The sequence below is a fragment of the Trichomycterus rosablanca genome, chromosome 10, assembly GCF_030014385.1.
Source record: "Trichomycterus rosablanca isolate fTriRos1 chromosome 10, fTriRos1.hap1, whole genome shotgun sequence".
Lineage (NCBI taxonomy): Eukaryota > Metazoa > Chordata > Actinopteri > Siluriformes > Trichomycteridae > Trichomycterus > Trichomycterus rosablanca.
This window is the reverse complement of record NC_085997.1, coordinates 24,577,064-24,597,408: the sequence shown is the minus strand read 5'-3', so window position 1 is coordinate 24,597,408 and position 20,345 is coordinate 24,577,064. Positions and strand designations below refer to the sequence as shown.

At 39.5% G+C, this 20,345-nt stretch overlaps 1 protein-coding gene across 15 annotated transcripts in view; it reads right to left on the bottom strand.

The window, feature by feature from the left end:
- The window catches only part of camk2g1 (calcium/calmodulin-dependent protein kinase (CaM kinase) II gamma 1), a 142,082-nt gene extending 134,025 nt beyond the window's left edge, over positions 1-8,057 (bottom strand). For all 15 annotated transcript variants that reach the window (XM_063002976.1, XM_063002977.1, XM_063002982.1 and 12 more), the window contains exons 1-2: positions 7,907-8,057; positions 2,603-2,697 (exon numbers count right to left, since the gene is read on the bottom strand). In XM_063002976.1, the coding sequence (XP_062859046.1) occupies positions 2,603-2,697; positions 7,907-7,971 (160 nt within the window). In that variant the 5' untranslated portion in view covers positions 7,972-8,057. The remainder of the gene's footprint in view (positions 1-2,602; positions 2,698-7,906) is intronic.
- Positions 8,058-20,345: the final 12,288 nt, after the last annotated feature.

Sequence of the window (20,345 nt, the reverse complement as noted above, 5' to 3'; positions counted from 1 at the left end):
GAATGACGCAAAATGCTTCTATGTAGAGAGATCACTAGGTTTTCAGAAAGACCCTCTGTTTGCACTTTTAAGTTTCCTAATCTTTTGCTTCGTAGCTTTTCAATATGATTGAATTCACCCTTCGATTAACAAAACAAGCCACTTTTTTTCTTTGCTGTGGTTCATTTACATTCTTACGTCTCCAAATGGCTGTTGCAGAGCTTTCATGTATAAATTGAAAGACATTTCATACAAAACTGCATGTGAATAAAGCGTCAACACAGTCCGTCAATATCATCAATAGTGTTTATTGTTTTAATCTTAGCACACAGTGACACCGCCAGCAGAAAGTGGTTTAGCCAGAATAATGTCAAATGCTTAAATGCTGTTGAAAGCGTCAATACGTGACCCAGTCGTACACTCACCGTGCAGAAGTAAAGAGCTTCTTTATGCCTAATGTGATGAAATGTAATCTGCCACTGTGTGACATTTTTCATATAGTTTAAACAGCTTTATATGATTCCACTTTTACACTGAAAGATTAGTTCATGCATTATGTGTTAATCAGATGACACTAGCAAGCATTAAAGCAACCAATATACCAATATTGTGTCCAAAACAATACTAAAGACTTTTTATAATGATCAGTGCCAAGTCAATTCCACAGATTTTCTGTATTTTTGAATTATTTCCTTGCTGAGTAAACAAAACATCCAGTAATATTTCCAGTAACCACTCTGAGTTCCTCTCACCAATGAAGGGCATGTTCAGTTAAAGGCTGAGTAGCATTAATGAAGTCCTAGGTGTTAACTAAATTAGCCTAGCATAACAGACAACAGCTGAGAAAGCCAAGTCGATGCTCAGTGTCTTTACTTACTTTCCCCTTCAGCCTCCTGGATTTTGAATTAAGCATCAAAAATTTTTTGTTTTTTTTACTTGGGCCATTAAGACAGGATTGTGGAGAAAAAAAGAACTTCCTTTTTTTCAATAATAAAAGTAGACCAATATTAGTGTATGCCATCCACTAGCAGGAACATACACTGATCAGCCATAACATTAAAACCACCTCCTTGTTTCTACACTCACTGTCCATTTTATCAGCTCCACTTACCATATAGAAGCACTTTGAAGCTATACAATAACTGACTGTAGTCCATCTGTTTCTCTGCATGCTTTGTTAGCACCCTTTTTATCCTGTTCTTCAATGGTCAGGACTCTCCCAGGACCACCACAGAGCAGGTATTATTTGGGTGGTGGATCATTCTCAGCACTGCAGTGACACTGACATGGTGGTGGTGTGTTAGTGTGTGTTGTGTTGGTATGAGTGGATCAGACACAGCAGAACTGATGGGAGTTTTTAAACACCTCACTATCACTACTGAGAATAGTCCACCAACCTAAAATATCCAGCCAACAGCGACCCGTGGGCAGCGTCCTGTGACCACTGATGAAGGTCTAAAAGATGACCAACTCAAACAGCAGCAATAGATGAGTGATCATCTCTGACTTTACATCTACAAGGTGGACCAACTAGGTAGGAGTGTCTAATAGAGTGGACAGTGAGTGGACACAGTATTTAAAAACTCCACTGATCCACTACCAGCACAACACACACTAACACACCACCACCATGTCAGTGTCACTGCAGTGCTGAGAACGATCCACCACCTAAATAATAATCTGTGGTGGTCCTGACCATTAAAGAACAGTATGTAGAGAAACAGATGGACTACAGTCAGTAATTGTAGACCTAGAATGTGCTCCTGTATGGTAAGTGGACAGTGAGTGTAGAAACAAGGTTGTGGTTTTAATGTTATGGCTGATCAGTGTATGGTTAGTGTTGCTTGTAATGAATAAATATGTAGAACTGAATCAAATAACCAAACCCTTCTTCAAACTGCTACTCATTATACAGAAAGCTCTAGAAATGATGCAAGTATTTAATCTTCATTAAACTGCTACAGTGTTGAGTAAATCAAATCTGAATGGCTGAATGCAACAGAACCGCACACCATAAACCGCTCAACTAATTCTACCAACTCCAACATGATTGCCAGGAACTTGACGCACCCTTAAACTCAGCATGGGCTCATTTCTAGAGACCAAACATATTACTATTTTTTATTATCTCTATTTGCACTGTATTGTAACAATCAAATTAGTTTGACAATGTAAATGTTTTGCACTATAGCAGCACAGAAAGCAAACAGGATCTTCTGTGTAAACTTGATCTACAGTCTCAGTTCTACACCACATACGCCCTTATCAGAGCATGCCATTTATTTCAGCACATTTCATTCATTGCTTCAGATACAACTACTGGAGGGATGACCTGGGTGGCTCAATTTTGAGCTCAAGTATCCCTATAAAATGCATACCACAGCAGCACTGTGAATCTTTCAACACCGGGAGTTACACACAGGAGAGTCAGCTGGCCTTTTCTAAAGAGCACGCTCTTTTATTAACGACATGTAATCCCACGAGAGAGCGAGCCTGCCAGATCTTCTGCCTGCTCTTACCCCATTGCTCATGGTAATGAAAAGAAGGGGAGGTTTACTAATGTGTATTGGCACTGGCCAGATGATGCCGCTCATGTTTGCTCAAAAAAAAAAAAAAAACCTACCTCTGGCTGTCAGCTTCTTGGTGTTGATGATTTTAGCAGCATACTCCTGGCCTGTAGACTTCTTCAGGCATCTGCGCACCACAGAGAAGGCACCCCTGTTAAAGAAAAAAAACAAAAAGAGTGTGAAGTATGCACTCGAGCTGTGAGCACTCAAAAGTATGAATGCAATGAAACTGCCAAGCGCATGCAGGGAAGGGCAGTCAATCACATGTGACGTAGAAGCACTTCCATGACAAATGTAGGGAAGGGAGCCTCTGACCCACACTACTACCACGACACAAAGAGCTATTAAGTCTAAACATAGCACAAATATCCTCTTCAGATCATTTTAAAATGGCAGATTTTATTTCAAAATGCCTTAGAGCAATTACAGCCCTCACAAAATAGTCATTTCCTTCCTCATATGGATTACAGACATCAGCATGCTCAGTCAATAAGTAAGAAGTCACTGTCAGAAAATGCATAAACATTCATCCGCATATATACAACTGTTTATTAATCATTTGTAATTTTTTGTTGATAGAAAAATACTCTGAGAAGGGGAAACTGTTTAACAACTTGCATTTGACAACCTTCCAGCAAATAGATAATTTCATTCCTTCCATTCTGTTGACTTTGCACTTAGAAATATAAACAACAAATATATAGGCATAGATGTTAAAAAGGTAATTTGATAGAGGAAAAATAGATTCAGGCGCTCGGGCGGCACAGCAGTCTATTGCGCTAGTCCACCACCACTGAGATCCAGGTTCAGACCCGAGCATTGATATGAGCCGGGTGGGCGTCTACACAGACACAGACACCCAGTGTTTCCTGATAGAACCGGATCCACTCCGACATTGACCAGGATGAAGCCTTTGATGAAAATTTATATATCTAAAGGTTACAAAATAAATACTTAATATACTTCAAATGGGCCATAAACTAGAACCATAATTATCGAACCCAACTGTTCATTCAATATTCATGCTAATGCCCGCTAACAGGTTTTTCAATAAATGACGTCATGTTATCTGTCTCTCAGCCAGAGCTGACAAAAACAGCACAGCTAAATTCACATGCTCGAGAACCAAATCAAGTGACAGTTTGTTTGAACTCTTCCGCCTGCAGGAACGAGACACACTGCATGTTTCTGTAGCAGCTGCTGTTCATTTCTGATATATTACAGTTCACATGGTAAAAGTGAAACTAAACAGAGAGGACTCAAAAATGAACTCTAGTGTATGCTTTGATCATGTCTTACACACACACGTACTCCTGCGCTGCCCTGGACTGTTTAGACAAGTTACATTAGCAACCACCACTCCCCTCCCTTACTCCCAGTGTGTATTTCTGAAGGGTGTGCACAATTTTTAACATTCAGATTCTTGGTAATGTCAGTGGCAGCTTGCAGTAACGTATAACAGATTACTATTGTTCAGAAAACTGGCGAAAACCTCATGTTAAATCTTGTAAAAGGCTAAAGAACTAATAAACATGCTTTATTTTCGGTTTGTTTTATGTGAAATCATTATACTTTGCTTCTATACATATATTCTACCGTTGATAACAGTTAACCGCACTTGATGTTAAATGGGAACCTGATTTTTTAAGTTTTTTTATATTTGTATGCAATATCTATTGTTTAAATTCTTAACACACGAGAACAAGCATTAAGCATCATTTCTACCAGGTTCTGAAAACATAACATTACAGTACAAAAGTTCATCAACAGAAGATTCATTAACAATAATAAACATATCAAATGATAGTGAAATATACAGATATATAACTACTGACATATCATCAAGCTCAATTACAGAGCCAAAGCAGACACCATAAAGATCTTCCTCAGTACAAGTCTTTCAATAAACTGCAAACTAACTAATTCATGGAACCATAAATAGTCATTTACATTTTTGACAGTATATTGTCTAAGCAATTAAGGGTTGATGACCCAACAATGACAATCTGGCAATGATGGGTCTTGAACCGGCAACCTTGTAATTACTAGTACCTTAACCGCTAGGCTACAACTGCCCTGGACAGCTGCTCTTACACTAATAATAAGAAAGGTAACAGAGATATAACAAGAAAAAAAGCTTATGAATGGATTTTGTAACTCCAAATGCCATTAGATGGACCCTCCCCTGCCTTGCAGAATCAAAAACCATTTGTTGTGAGCATAAACCAAAACTGATCCACAATGCTGCAAGAACCTTACAATCTCATACAGCTTTGCTACTAGGTACCAATGTTATCAACCTGTGGTAGCTGATTCCTCCTGTCCCCAACCCCACTGCACTATCAACGTGGTTATGTAATCATTGTTGATATCTAAAAATGCACATTTTTTCTACTAAGAACCTTTTTGCTGTATGGTTTGAACAAACAAAGCTCGGAAAAATAAGAGCGCTAGCTGAAACCTTTTTGTAGCCCCAGTTAACCATTTTTGAAAACAGAATTCATCAAAGACAACCTTCTTTTACTGTTCCAATATCCAGTTCCAACACTTGCCTGTCAATTGCAGCTTTTGTGCTTCTAACGGTGGACATGGGTTAACATGAGTACTCTGGCCTGCGAGTACTCTGCCCCATACACAGAAGGGCTTGATGCACTGTGTAGGGATGTCATTGATTAACCGGTTAACCGATAACCCACAGTAAGGTTGATGTTGATTAATGCTGACAATTAAAAAAAATACATTTATTCATTATACAGTTTTTACAGAGGAATAGTGCTGATTTTAAACGCACCCTGACCAACCCACAATGTATATGTGGCAGCTTTCCAGACAGATGCGTTCAGATTTTTACTTAAACAGAAAAGAATGTTTGTATGCATTTATATTATTTGAATAATGAAAGTTGGAACAGAAGCTGTTTAACATCAGTGTGGCTCTTGACTGCATGTTAATCTCAGCACATGTGAATCTGTGTAAATCATTTTGGGGTTTTTAAATGACATGCATATTTTGCATCATGCTCCAGTACAAAGTCAGGAAAAGCTTTTCTATACAGACTGCATCTCAATGATTAGCATGTTTATTTAGCACTTGATGAATGAACTGTTCCCTACTGACTACGGCTTAAAATCTACATTTTAAAAGCAAAACTGGTTCTGCTCAGTTTTGTTTATATGACTGATCTACATTACTTTCATGAGCACTACATTACACTAATTTTAATCAATAAATAATGAAGACTGGCTGATTTAAAATTTTATAATTTTTTGATGTGACATAATGAGCTTGTTGGATAGCATTTAAATAAAACTGGCAAAATTTGCATTCAAAGCTCTGTGACACTTTCTCCTTCACACTCCTTTGGCATAACTAAATCTTGGCCACCATGTCAGCACTTTGTCACTCCTTGGACCACCGTCAGTAGCTGCTCAGCCCTAGCTGACTGGGTCAAATTATTCCCGAAACTGGTCACGGTTTGACCCTAATTAAAGTCACTCAGGTCTTACCTACCAACCAAGACATACTGCACTCAACTCGAGTACTGCGACTATTATCAGGCCACATTTGATAAATGTCTGGCAATAAAATAGTCAAAGTTGGCTCTTTAGTGTAGTGCTGGCTGCCTGATAATGACATTACAATGCTATCATGTTGTAATACTTTTCAAACAATATATGCTGTGATATGAAAAGATTTTAATTATAGAGCTAGAAAGTAAACTTCAGCAGTGTGTAATTTTATGCTCTTGCAACCATGTCTTCAGAAGGCATTTATTTAGCAATAAAGTCCAACATAAACATAAACAGCCTGGCTATGTGTTTTAGATGCTGTTCTCTCATGACCTGAATATAACTGTCATCTCATTTTTAACAATTAATTGTTCTTCAGATATTTCCACCATATTTGTCATAGCAAGAACAATTTAATTAAATTGACCAGTGCAAAGGAAACCAGATTACTCAAGAAAAGCCCATATGGACAGAAAACATGCAAAAGTCCACACAGTGACCAGATGCAATGACTGAACACGGACCAGCAGGATGGCTTTATTGATCAATTTAAAAAGCACAATGGCGTTTACTGAAGGGCTCATGTCTGGACACAGGTGGTTTGCAATGACTCGCACATTGTCTTCTGCAATATCAGTATAATGAAGACCAATATAGTGAAAGGAATTAACAAGCAATATGTTTTGTGGCTGTAGTTACAAAATTGAATGGTCACCCCCCATCCTGACTGGTAAACACATATTATTAGATTATTAACTGTCACATTGCTCAGCCCTATAACAAAGACGTTCGAAAATTCGCTATTTAACAGTTCCCCCATCATAGAGAGGTTTATCCAATTTTGGAAACGCTACTCTCCGGCTCCTATTTGTCTTATTTACTTTGGTATTATTACAATTATGTTGCTTTTTTTTTACCACAGCAATGGTACATGAAGCTAGCAGTTTAGCACAGGAGCCTGCTTTGTTAGTGTTCATAAGCTGCATAAATAGGGGTCACTGGGGTCAGCCTGCACCTGTGCTTATTTCAGTTCTTTCTCAGAAATATGATAGGCTTGCTTTACAGGCATTTAACAATTGTGCTTATAGTGTATTACACATATTTGTATTGATACGATTAACTGGCTATTTAAAGAGACATGAGTGCAGAAACATGCATTAGAAATGATTCCAGCAGGAACTGCTTTAGAAAGCCATATGGAGATACAAAGCATACATTTAAATGAGGGTTCCAAACAGAAATGCACATAGAACCATAGACCATAAAGTCTGCAGTCAAATATTAGAGACATTTTCTTAAAATGAATGTAAAGTGGTTCTGATAATCGTGTATATGACACCTTACGACTGTATATGGCGATTTGGAGCACGTATTAAGAGTTCCTCCAAGGTAATGAACTAAAGAAGGCTGTAATGTGCTAGCTGGAACCTAGAACCGTGTATTTAGAGTATTTTGGAGTTTGTTCTGATAAATAATATCACGTTTAACAGAACAGTTGAAGTGCTACTGAACACACCACACCGAACGGCCTCCTGTAAACCCTAACAGCGTCCAGCTACACTTACAGTTTCATTAGCGTCTAACTGCTATTAACGTTTATGAAAAGCAACCACACGCAAATGCAAGTCAAACGAGTAAACGCGTACAAAAAAACCGCTGTCTGTTTACCCCCGTTATGCAATACAAAACACAATAGCGAATACATACAGCGCCTGTTAAAAGCACACAGCCCGGGTTCAGCTTTCACTCAGCTGTACCAGTAGTTACAAGCCATTACTCCGCTATAGCAGCCAGCTAAAACAATGGCATTAACACCCGCCAGCGGTGAAGTTACGAGCAAGCGGCACTTACTTTCCCAGCTCTTCGTAAAGCTGGTAGTCGTCGGTGAACCTGGTCGAGGTGACTATTGTAGCCATGTTGTGAGGGAAAGGGGTGTCGCCGAGCGCTTCTATCAGCACTGTGTTCGTGTTTCGGGAGGAGACACTCTCAGTTTCATGTGTTCACACACAGAGAGAGAGAGAAGAGAGCGAGCACGGAGGGAGGTGCTGGAGAAGCCGGAGGGAAATAACGCGAAATCTCGCGAGACTTCACACAGGTCGGCTAAGTCATCGTGATGCATAAAAGCGACTGCTAAATAGGAATCAAATCTACACAGTACATTTTATAAAGTGTTTATTTCGTAAGTTTAACCAGCTAGTACTTAAAACTTAAGCACCGCAACACACAAAATAACAATAAAAATAATTATAACAAAATAATTGGGTAGAACAATAGGTAACACTGTCAACACACAATAAGAAGGTGCTGGGTTCGATTCTCAGGTGAAGCAATCCAGGTCCTTTCTTTATGGAGTCTGTGTGTTTTTAATAGATATCCTATAAAGGTTTATAGTCTATTCATATAGGGTGACCATATCTTGGTTTTTAAAAAAGAGGACGCCTGGTTCGGGGAAGGAAGGGGTGGGGGGGTATTTCATGTCGTTGGTGACACCATGGTAATGTGTATGGGGTAGAGGTTTAAATAGTTGACAAATGAGTCAATAACCATCCAGCTGTGTTACTGAACTTTAATAAATGTACAGCTGCTCTTTAACAAGGGCCTTTATGGTCAGATAATCTTATTCCTTCACATTCAGCGTTAAGCCCTAAACAATAATAACAACAAATTAAAAAACAGTTGTCACCTATAAATAAAAATCCCTTTATTTTTTAGTTTCTTTGATGTATTGTACAATCGTATCAGCCGACTTATTAGGAGTGTTTTTAACTTTAATCTGATTCACTTTAATTACTTGCTCCCATCAGTAGAAACCCAGCAGTAAGATGTGTCTTCTAGTGCTTTCTGAGCAATTTCCACAATTGTTGTTGACAAGAGCCTCTGTGTTAGTACGTGCACGTGAAAATCAGACTTATTTGAACAAAACAGATGCACTCCTAAAAAGACCTAAAAACAAACCAATGCAAAAACATACACACAGAATAGCGAGTGCAGACTAGAAAAGCCGAATCCCGGACATTTTTGGTGATTTAAAAATCCCGGCCGGATGAATTTTTTAGGTCTCCAGGAAAAAGAGGATGTATGGTCACCCTAATTCCTAGGCTCAAATTCTACACATATACGAAAGTATAAGAGATTCACCATTCCTCAGATGATTCAGGGTCAATATTAACCTTAAAATGCTGCATTGGAACAGATTTACATTTTCCAGTTTGATCCACTAATTTTCATTGCAAGTATGTTTGGTGTTGATTGACATAACACAGATCATTTTGCCAATACAAAAAGGTATGAGTGGTTTATCAGACTGCAGTACTCATTAAATGTGGCATTTTGTGTTGAGGCTGGAGAAACCACTTGTTACATTGGTTCTGTTGAGCTGTTTAAATTGTTCTCGTTTGGTTTGTCGCAAAGAGCTAAAAGTATAATAATTTTGAATGCAGCTGTATGTAAAAAGAATACAGCATAATATGCATTTCACCTGCAACAAATGAATTCGTCATAAAACCATGCTTAATGCACTTACTTTCCTCAAACTTTCTTCATGTTCTCCCCGTGTTTGCTTGGGTTTCCTCCCAAAGTCCAAAGGCATGCAGTCAGGTTAACTGGAGATACTAAAAGTCCCCCTAGGTGTGCATGTGTGTTTGCCCTGTGATGGACTGGTGACCTGTCCGGGGTGTTTCCTGCCTTTCGCCCAGTGAAATGGACCCACTTCAACCTTGATTAGGATAAAGCAGTGGTAAAACATACAATGAATGAATGAATAATAACAACTGAAAAATAACAACTCATGCATTCATTTTCCCTAAGTGTGTTATCCCAATCAGGGTTGCAAGGAAGTCCACACCCACTTAAAAAAAAACAATGAATTCAGGACAGAAGTGTTCTCTGTACAAGGCAGCAGTTTATGACAGGGAAACTCACTCACTCACATATTTCTTTACTAACACCTAGAGGCAATTTTGAGCAGCCATTCCACCTACAAGAATATTTTTGGGTGGTGGGAGGAAACCGGAGTACCCAGAAGAAACATCAGGTCCCAAACCAACCTAGGTCCTTAATGATCTAGCTGTCTGGCACCCACTCTGTCAGCTGCACCACTGTACCAACCTATATTACTATAAATATTAATTAGGACGAATCATGTGGGCAAAATTCAGTTACACACCCCAGACAGGACGTCATGTCTGTATACCCAACTGGCTAATAGCACCGCTGGCGATTTGAACCTGGGATCCCAGCAGTAGTGGGTTAGTGTAATTTACTGCTTTGCCATCCTAGCAGCCCTAATAATAATAACAAATTAGATTATTTGTATAGCATGGGTTCTTTGGTAATGTGGGTGCTGCATAGTTTAGGAGTCCTAATGACCTATGTTTGTATCCTGTCTTTGGTTAGTGTTGGAGAGAAGTAAACATGCTCTCCCAATGTCCAAGTAGGCTTTCATCTGGGTAGGTCAGTTTTCATACATCTCCCAAAAACCATGCCAGTAAGTGGACTGGCTACTCTAAGCTGCTAATAAGTGTGAGAAAATGAGTCTGTGAGGCCCTTCAATTGACTGGGTCTCTGTCTAGGCTTTACTCCCATACTGCCCAAGTATTTCTGCACCCTGAATCAAGTATTACTGATTAATACTTACATTACATTAATAATACGGTTAGTTTCACTAAGCACTTTATCCTGGTCAGGGTCATTGAGTCCCCACCAAAGAACCCAACTGATACAAGGGCAGGGAAATAAATTAAATGTCTCAGAAGATATAATATAAATGTATTACTTTAAGAGGTCTAAAATAGCTCCTTATGGGGTACTTTCCTAGCACAAAAGAATCTTGCATATGGTAACAATCTGCCACGTACAGTTTAATCCAGGCAAAAGCTTTTTTATTTAAACTGTGTTTTATGGCTGCAGTGTAAACTATCATTGTCACCGTTGTCAAATGTGATTAAGGTCAGAAGGTAGCAAACTAGAAACAAAACCAGTATCCAGGGTAAGCAGGAGGTCAGTGACCACCTTAGCCAGTACAGATTCTGCAAACACAAACAACATTTTTAAACTTTTTTTTGTCCATAAAATAATACTTTTTTTTTTAGATGCAGGTCCATATAAAAATGCTTGCGGTACAGGTATTTTTTGCTAAAAGCTTTTCTCCATAAAGAAAGTGACAGATAAAGGAGAGCTGGCACTGCACAGGTGTTTTTCAGTTTGTAAGAACAAGAACAAGAAAGAGTCAGGTTTGGCAACATATTTACACTGATTTAGCATAAAGGCTTCCAAACCTCACTTTATTGTATTTATTGTATTGAGCATTAAGTGTGTGTAAAGGCTGTCTTATCTTGGATCATGTTAAGTGCACTATGAAAATGTTTACAGAGTCATTGCATACATAATAGTGCTTATAATCTCATTCAGCAGGGATATAACAGCAGGGAAAGTCTGCTCAGTGTTAATAACAGCATTAAACTTACACACGCATGTAAAGTTTTTAGATAGGACTACTACTACAAAGTGATAACATCTATATTGGCTGTTAAGCATCCATTCTGTCAGTGGATTTCCTTAAATGGTGTTCAATGCAGAGCACTCTGGGAATAGTTAGAGATGCTTTCCCCAGATGGTTAGTGGGCTTTGTTTAATCTCTCCTTTACTGGCAATCTCTCCAGCTCCAAAGAAATAGTGCTGTAGATACAATGCTTCTGTGATCCTTAATAGATAGCCTATAAAGGTTTACAAGGATTAAGGGCTCACATTCTACACATGAAAGTATTAGAGATTCACAGTTCCAACCTCGAAATGCTGAACTGGAACAGATTTGCATTTTCCAATTTGATTCACTTATTGATTGTCATTGCAAATATGTTTGGTGTTGATTAACACATTATACATCATTTTTCTCAATACAATGTCAAAAAAAAAGATGTCAGTGGTTGACCAGACCACTGGATATGGATATTTCCTAATGTAATGAATAAACAAATGTAAATGAGATGAAAATGCCGCTCAGGTGGCGCAGCGGTAAAAACACATGCTGGAACCAGAGCTGGGATCTCGAATACATCGTATCAAATTTCAGCTCTGCCTTGCCGGCTGAGGCTGAGCGGCCACATGAACAACAATTGGTCTGTTGTTCATATGGGTGGGACTAAGCCTAAGGTGGGTCTTTCTCTCATGACTGGTGCAATTACGACCTCTGCTGGCTGATTGATGGTGCCTGCACAAAGATGAGAAAAGAGTGCTCTTAGGGTGTGTCCCTCCATACACGCAGCTAGGCTGCACTGCACTCGTCAAAGTGTAGGTGATGAGATGCAGACGGCATGCTGCCCACATGTCGGAGGGGGCGTGGGTTAGCTTCGTTCTCCTCAATCAGAGCAGAGATCGGCATTGGTGGAGAGGAAGCATGATGCAATGGGGCAATTGGACAAACTAACAGGGGAGAAAATGCATAAAGAAAATTTTTAAAAAATGAGATGAGATGAGAATGATTCCATTTCTAACCAAAGCACACAATGGCAGCAGTAAACTGATGAGTTCTGCTGATAAGTAAGTAGGTACACAATCTACCTCCAGGAGATGAGGATGATGATCTTTAATGTTGTTTCTGAATGGTTTATGATGATCATAACCTTGAGTGGATGAATGAGCTGTAGTGGCTGCTGAATGATTTGCTGAATGATAAAGTAAACTCCCATTCTTACTACTTACATTTTATGACAACCCCCTCCCCGCCAGCACTAAAGCACATCAATTAGTCATCAGTCAAATTCAGACCAATTTGATTAGATTGAAATTGCTGAGACACCAGCTTTAAGGCATTTCTCTGTCCTTAGAGTAAAGTCTTTAAAGTCATGAGCACTCTGATGCATAAACAATGTATGATAGCTCACTGAAACATTAATACCATTTGTGTAGTACATGACTTGTTTACAGGGTTGGGCAAACCCCATAGATGTGAAGACTTGTGTAACAGGTCCCAATGTAGAGGGCGCATAACTACGCACTACTACGCCTAGCAGTTTTTGTGGAAAAACACTCGCCTCCTCACTGATATTATGTGGGTGAGTGAGTAATTGAGCTACAAGCCAGATCCAGGTGCTTTACATGTAAACAAAATTATGTTAAGTAAAATATAAAATATAATAAAACAGTGGCATTTTAGTTAACAAAATAAATACATTTGGGCCGCTCAGGTGGCGCAGTGGTAAAAACACACGCTAGCACACCGGAGCTGGGATCTCGAATACAACCTATCGAATCTCAGCTCTGCCATCGGCTGGGCTGAGCGGCCACATGAACAACGATTGGCCTTAAAAGTCGGGAGAAAAAGGGGAGAAAATGCATAAAAAAACTAAATAAATACAGTACATTTAAATACACTATAACTCACTTTACACTCTATATTTTAGAGTTACTAATAGTGACAATTCCTGAGTGGTTCAATGATACTGTGCAACAAACCTACATTACATTTACATTTTTGGCATTTAGCAGATGCTTTTATCCAAAGCAACTTACAGTACTGTGACAGTATATTGTCTAAGCAATTAAGGGTTAAGCGGCACGGTGGCTAAGTGGGTAGCACTGTCACCTCACAGCAAGAAGGTCCTGGGTTTGATCCCCAGGTGGGGCGGTCCGGGTCCTTTCTGTGTGGAGTTTGCATGTTCTCCCCGTGTCTGAGTGGGTTTCTTCCGGGAGCTTTGGTTTCCTCCCACAGTCCAAAAACAAGCAATCAGGTTAATTGGAGACATTGAATTGCCCTATAGGTGAATGGGTGAGTGTATGTGTGTCTGCCCTGTGATGGACTGGCCCTGTCCAGGGTGTTACTGTGTGCCTTACTGTGTGCCTGGGATAGGCTCCAGCACCCCCCGCGACCCTGATTGGATAAGCGGTTAACAAAGTGAGTGAGTGAGTGGATTAAGGGTTAAGGACCGTGCTCAAGGGCCCAGCAGTGACAACCTGGCAGTGACCTTTTGATTACTAGTCCAATACCTTAACCACTAGGCTACAACTGCCCCACTTAGACCCCATTGTGGTCCCATAAATATTAAGGTTTCTTTAAACCTGTTTATTGCATGGCCTATTAGGTCTTAAGCTATTTTTAAGAAAATTGGAAAAATGGTAGGCTCTTTCTGACTGCCTTAGGACATGGATAAATACTGTCTTAAATCTCACTTGACAACCCTCAAATTCATCAGTTTTTTATTATTATTATTCATCAGTGTGTAGCAATGTGTAGGTGGCTGGTCAGATATATACTAGCAGCATAACAGTAAAACCCAAACAGTGTGGTTTCAAAAACATATTTTTTTATATCTCTTGATGCATGCTCAATAATCCAGGTACACAAATCCACAAAGTTAAATCAGTTCATCTGGACACAAGTTTGTTGTAGAGATACGTTTCGTCACTCATCCAAGTGACTTCTTCAGTCTGAGCTGGTGGTGAATACCCCAACCCTATACGCAGACGATTTGCATAATGACCGATCACCGCCCATTGCATAATGGGTGATCAGGTCCATGTGCAAATCACAATGACCATTAGTTACAATGGCCATGTGTGCCTTTCACACATGATTGAGGTATAGCTCAATCATTTAATGATGAAGATGTGCAGATCCTTGACAAGGAGGAACGCTGGTTTGAACCGAGAGTCAAAGAGGCCATCTATGTGAAGAGGGAACAACCATCCCTGAACCGAGGAGGAGGTCTGAGAGTACATCTCTCACCGTCTTACAATGCAGTTAAAGGAGCTATACTCCAATCATGTGTGAAAGGCACACATGAGCATTGTAATTAATGGTCATTGTGATTTGCATATGGACCTGATCACTGGTTATGCAATGGGCGGTGATCAGTCCTTAGGCAAATCGTCTGCATATAAGGTTGGGGTATTCACCACCAGCTCAGACTGAAGAAGTCACTTGGATGAGTGATGAAACGTATCTCTACAACGAACTTGTGTCCAGATGAACTGATTCAACTTTGTGCATATTTACTTACACTTAACATTTTTAATGTCTATTTTATTAATCAAAAGTTTGGTAACTGTGTTGGGGTAGTGTATAAACAAAGGGCCAGTGATAGCTCAGTGGTTAAGGTACTGGACTAGTAAACAGAAGGTTGCCGGTTCAAGCCCCGCCACCACCAAGTTGCCACTGTTGGGTCCTTGAGCAAGGCCCTTAACCCTCAATTGCTCATCGTGTACCGCTCATTGTGTAAGTCGCTTTGGATAAAAGCATCTGCTAAATGGTGAAAATGTAAATGTATAAATCATCAAATAGCCTTAAATATTTACTTTAATTTACTTTGTGGTGCCATCAGCTAATCAACATTTTAATTTAAAGTTTACAGTCAAAGTCACTAAATAAATAATGTAAGCTAGAAAAAATATACTAATAAACTAAGGATAGCAAGACAACCTCATGGGGTACACTGCACCACTAAACAATTTTTTATTGAAATTTACTCATTGACGTCCAATGCTAACCGCTCTCTCCAAACACCCTGGAGCTAACATAATTTTATTCCTAGCGAACCTGTAATGAGTACGGAAGACAGGAATGCTATCTTTTCCACTCAGACAACAGTGCCAAATGTTTTCTCTCAGGCTTCTAACTACAGGTGGCTATGGCATCAGCAGAGTGAACACTTAAAATTATCCCCTTCTGAGGAAGATGTTGTGCCACCATAATTAATCTATACTTAAAATACAGTGATGGCTCTGAAAATGTATTATCACAGTATCTACTGTATTCTTGGTCACTATGGGTTAACTGGTTTTATTATAGCATTTACATATGTAAATGTGCCATTTAAAGAAGTATGAGTGGATTTTTTTCTTCTGTTAAACAAAGTTAAACATTATTTTTGTAAGCTTTATTTTTGCCCTTTTAATTTTGCTGTGTGAAAAAAACGATTTTGTTGCTCTTTACAGCCCTGCATCCAAACCAAAATAGCACAAACTGTATAAATCACATACAAAAAGCAAACTCAGTTATGGTTAAATCAAGGCTAAGCATAATGATCTGGTTAGGAATGTGAATTACAGCATAATTAAACCCAGTGGAATCAAAGGATAAACTTATATGATATGGTGAAAACAGCATAATATACTCAGCTAAGTATTATGGGGTGACATGCTAGACAACAACCTTAATTTTTTCTGACCATATTACATGAACCACTAGATCTTTTTAAGTCTTTTACTAACCACTGAGGCACTTAGATTCTCCTACAGGCACTTATCATATCCAGTTTTACTTGCTGGTCTGGGGCGGCACGGTGGCTAAGTGGGTAGCACAGTCGCCTCACAGCAAGAAGGTCCTGGGTTCGATCCCCAGGTGGCGCCGGTCCAGGTCCTTTCTGTGTGGAGTTTGCATGTTCTCCCCGTGTCTGCGTGGGTTTACTCCGGGTGCTCCGGTTTCCTCCCACAGTCCAAAGACATGCAAGTGAGATAAATTGGAGATACTAAATTGTCCATGACTGTTCGATATAACCTTGTGAACTGATGAATCTTGTGTAATGAGAAACTACTGTTCCTGTCATGAATGTAACCAATGTGTAAAACATGACGTTAAAATCCTAATAAACAAACAAACCTGCTGGTCTTAATGTTTCATATTTTTAATACAAAACCGCTTCTGAATAATGTTGATCATCTGATTCACAACATAGCAACAATTACTCATGTAACACTCTTTATTTTAATCACTCTACTTGCTTTCTGCTGCAGCCTAGATCAACTTTAAAACTTATGTCCCTGATTTTCAGACCTCAATGGGCTCTGGCTTGGAGTACTGTTGTTCCTTGATTCAGATTCATTTGGAACTTTCCACAGGTGATGCTTTCGTGAATGCTGTAAAAGTACCATTTTTAGTCTAGACTAAGGGTTTAGTCTATTAGGAGATGATGGTTTGATGGTTAAACCATTGGGAACTCCATTGGGAAGTCAATGACCCTTAATTAGCTTCGGTTGTGCTGTGTTATATAAACACTACACAGAGATGTGTTCAAGGTTGCAACCATGATAAAAACTAAGAAGCTGTCACAAAAGTGCAAAGAGGAGATTGCACCAAAAGGGCAATGGGTATAAGTAAATCTTCAAGATCTTGAACATTCCTATACATTATTGAGAATAGGGTCCAGAAGTTCCAAACTTATGGTGCACCAAAGCTACCTGGGTATAACAAAAAGCCCAAATTGACATCTAAGTCGGCAACCATCAATATGCGGTACGATTCCACAAGCACAGTCAGAAAGTTGTACATCAACTCTTCAATAAAAGTCTAATTATCAGCCATCTGCTACGGCCGTGCAGTTTAAATCCTGCTAAATTTTTAATCCTCTGTAGTCAGGAGCTGCCTGCTCCATTAGAGAGAAGCAGCCTTCCTTAAAAGCCGAATGATCTTTTAAAAGTAGGCAGTGTAAGCTGGTGTGGGTGGTAAAAAGAACATTGGCTAACTCCTCCACCAAAATGTTAAAAAGTGGTGCAGTACAGCATGAGAAACATATGAGAAGCCGTCCTTTCGCCTCTGTGACATTTTGCGTTAATCAGTGTATGATTTTTAATAATGTTAAATAAATTGCAAAAATTAGCAAAGTCTCACAATTAGGGCAACCTGGATTGCATGTGGTTGCATGGTGGTGTACTGAAAAGTAGTTTTCCTGAGAAATCGAGTAGCCAGCACTAAAACGTTGTAATTGAGAAAGTATGAGGACATGACATTAACTTTGACCTTCACAACAACATTAGGCAGCAGAGGCTAGTGAAAATGTGGCCCACAGCCATCCTACAGAGTGTTTATGTAAGAGAGTGCATCACACATCAGCTCGTGTTAGCATCTTCCCTCTCAGAACACGTTCCCAACTGACCTGTTTTATACACCACACCATACCCCAGCGGAGAGGAAGTGGAGGTGAAACAGTGGCAGCGTAAGAGAGATTAGACGGGATGGAATTCATACGATAAGAAAAAGTTGGTTTGAGGTTGTTGTGTCTGGGTTTTGCAGATGATTTATTTATTTGTTCTTCAACTGCTTTATTCTAGTCTGTGTCGATGACAGTGGGTGCAGACCTGAATTTATTCTGGATATAACACCAGGCAACACACACACTGATGCTACCAAGGTGGTACCATGTCAAGTCAGGTCAAGTAAATTTTATTTGTATAGCACTTTTTACAATGAAAATTGTCTCAAAGCAACTTTACAGAATCCAGGACCAACGGACCAAAAACCCCTGTTGAGCAAGTCGAGAGCAACAGTGGCAAGGAAAAACTCCCTTAAAATTACAGGAAGAAACCTTGAGAGGAACCAGACTCAGCAGGTACCCCCATCCTCCTTGGGTGGCCTGGAGGATAATTTAAAGAAATAGGATTTACACAAATCATACAAACACAAAATTAAATTGAACTAAAACTTATAATAATTGGAGTTCTTCATTATTTGTCTGTGATAAAGTCCGTGTGAGTTCTTGACATTTTTGGTACAAACAAGCCAGGTCTCCGTCACATCTAGCAGGAGCGGCATTGTTGGCACGTGCAGTCTTCAACCTCGGGGTAAAATAACAGAAGATGTCAGTGTCACTGCTGTGCTAAGATCTAATCAGTTGTGGTCTGTTGGTCATTTTGCATTCATAGAAGTGGCACAAGGACTCACAGATGGGCTACAATCAGTATTGTATACCTTCCAAATATATTTGATACTGTATATTCATCAGTATATTGTAGGCATATTAAATAAAATTGCTAACAAGTGTGGTAAGAGGTGCCTAATAAAATGCCAGGATAACAGAAATTTAATTATAACTTTTATATATATAATTTCTTTTCTTTATGCATTTTCTCCCCTTTTTCTCCCTTTTTAGCACGTCCAATTGCCTGATTGCATCATGCTTTCTCTCCACCAATGCCGATCCCTGCTCTGATTGAGGAGAATGAAGCTAACCCATGCCAGCTCTGGTTCCAGCGTGTGTTTTCACCGCTGCGCCACCTGAGCGGCCAAGTCCGTAGTGAGTTCTTGACATTTTTGGTGCAAACAAGCCAGGTACCCGTCACATCTAGCAGCATTGTTGGCACGTGCAGTCTTCAACCTCGGGGTAAAATAACAGAAGATGTCAGCGTCACTGCTGTGCTAAGATCTAATCTGTTGTGGTCTGTTGGTCATTTTGCATTCATAGAAGTGGCACAAGGACTCACAGATGGGCTACAATCAGTATTGTATACCTTCCAAATATGTCTGATACTGTATGTTCGTCTGTATATTGTAGGTATATTTAATAAAATTGCTAACGAGTGTGGGAAAAGGTGCCTAATAAACTGCCAAGATAAAAGAAATTTAAATATAACATTTATGTATAGAAGTCTGTTGTTGGCACATTTTTGTGCTATATGTCAGTGGATATAGGCTATTTTCAATAAAGCACACTTACATTCACTAAAATCTACATGTCTTAAACATTGTAGATGACTTTTCAAATCTGCTAATTATATTTTTTGCTATTTTTGGCAACACTCTCTACAACACTCCATTATAAATTACAACCCTGTCTAATTAAAAAGCCGTTTTTCTGCAGTTGTAGGAAGAAAACGTTAAATTAGGCAATGATTGTAAAGGGTTCAAGGCCAAATGGAGCTACAATTTGGTGCTAATGGCTTTAAGCAATGTGCATGCAGTTTCCCATCTGCTGGCAGTTAATGCGTGCTTCACTCTCCTGCTTTGCTCCCAGCATACGTGTAAAGGTTTTTGTAAGCCTGTACCATTGTTTGGCGCCTGTGCCATGCTGTCATGCTGGGAGTATGCTTTGCTGTCTGAGGACCTCTGTAGCCTGGAGACTTAAGCTGTGCATGTTTGTCAGTAATTATGCACACCAGGTCAAAGAAGGTTTACTGAGGATCTGGTGATTCTAGAATAAACCAGAAGTGGTGAATATGTAATAGCCTGAGTTATGGACGGACCTTCAGGGTAATGAGGGTCACTCAAAGCTGTCATGTATAACTGATCCATTGACAAACTACATGAAGACAAGTTCACGGTTTGACTTTTCAAACTAAAGCACACACACAGTGTTAGTGTGTGTGTGTGTGTGTGTGTGTGTGTGTGTGTGTGTGTAAGCCGTTGGGCATCCTGTTTCACAGTGATTCTACATCCTCTCAGCAGATGAGTGAGTGAGTGGCACATCATGACTGTCCTTTTGGGAGTTTATGTCGGTATGACTGAAGAGGAAAGTAAGTAATGGCTGACTCAGTACAAACATCCAAACAAGCCACAGAGAACAACATGCTATCCCAATAGTAC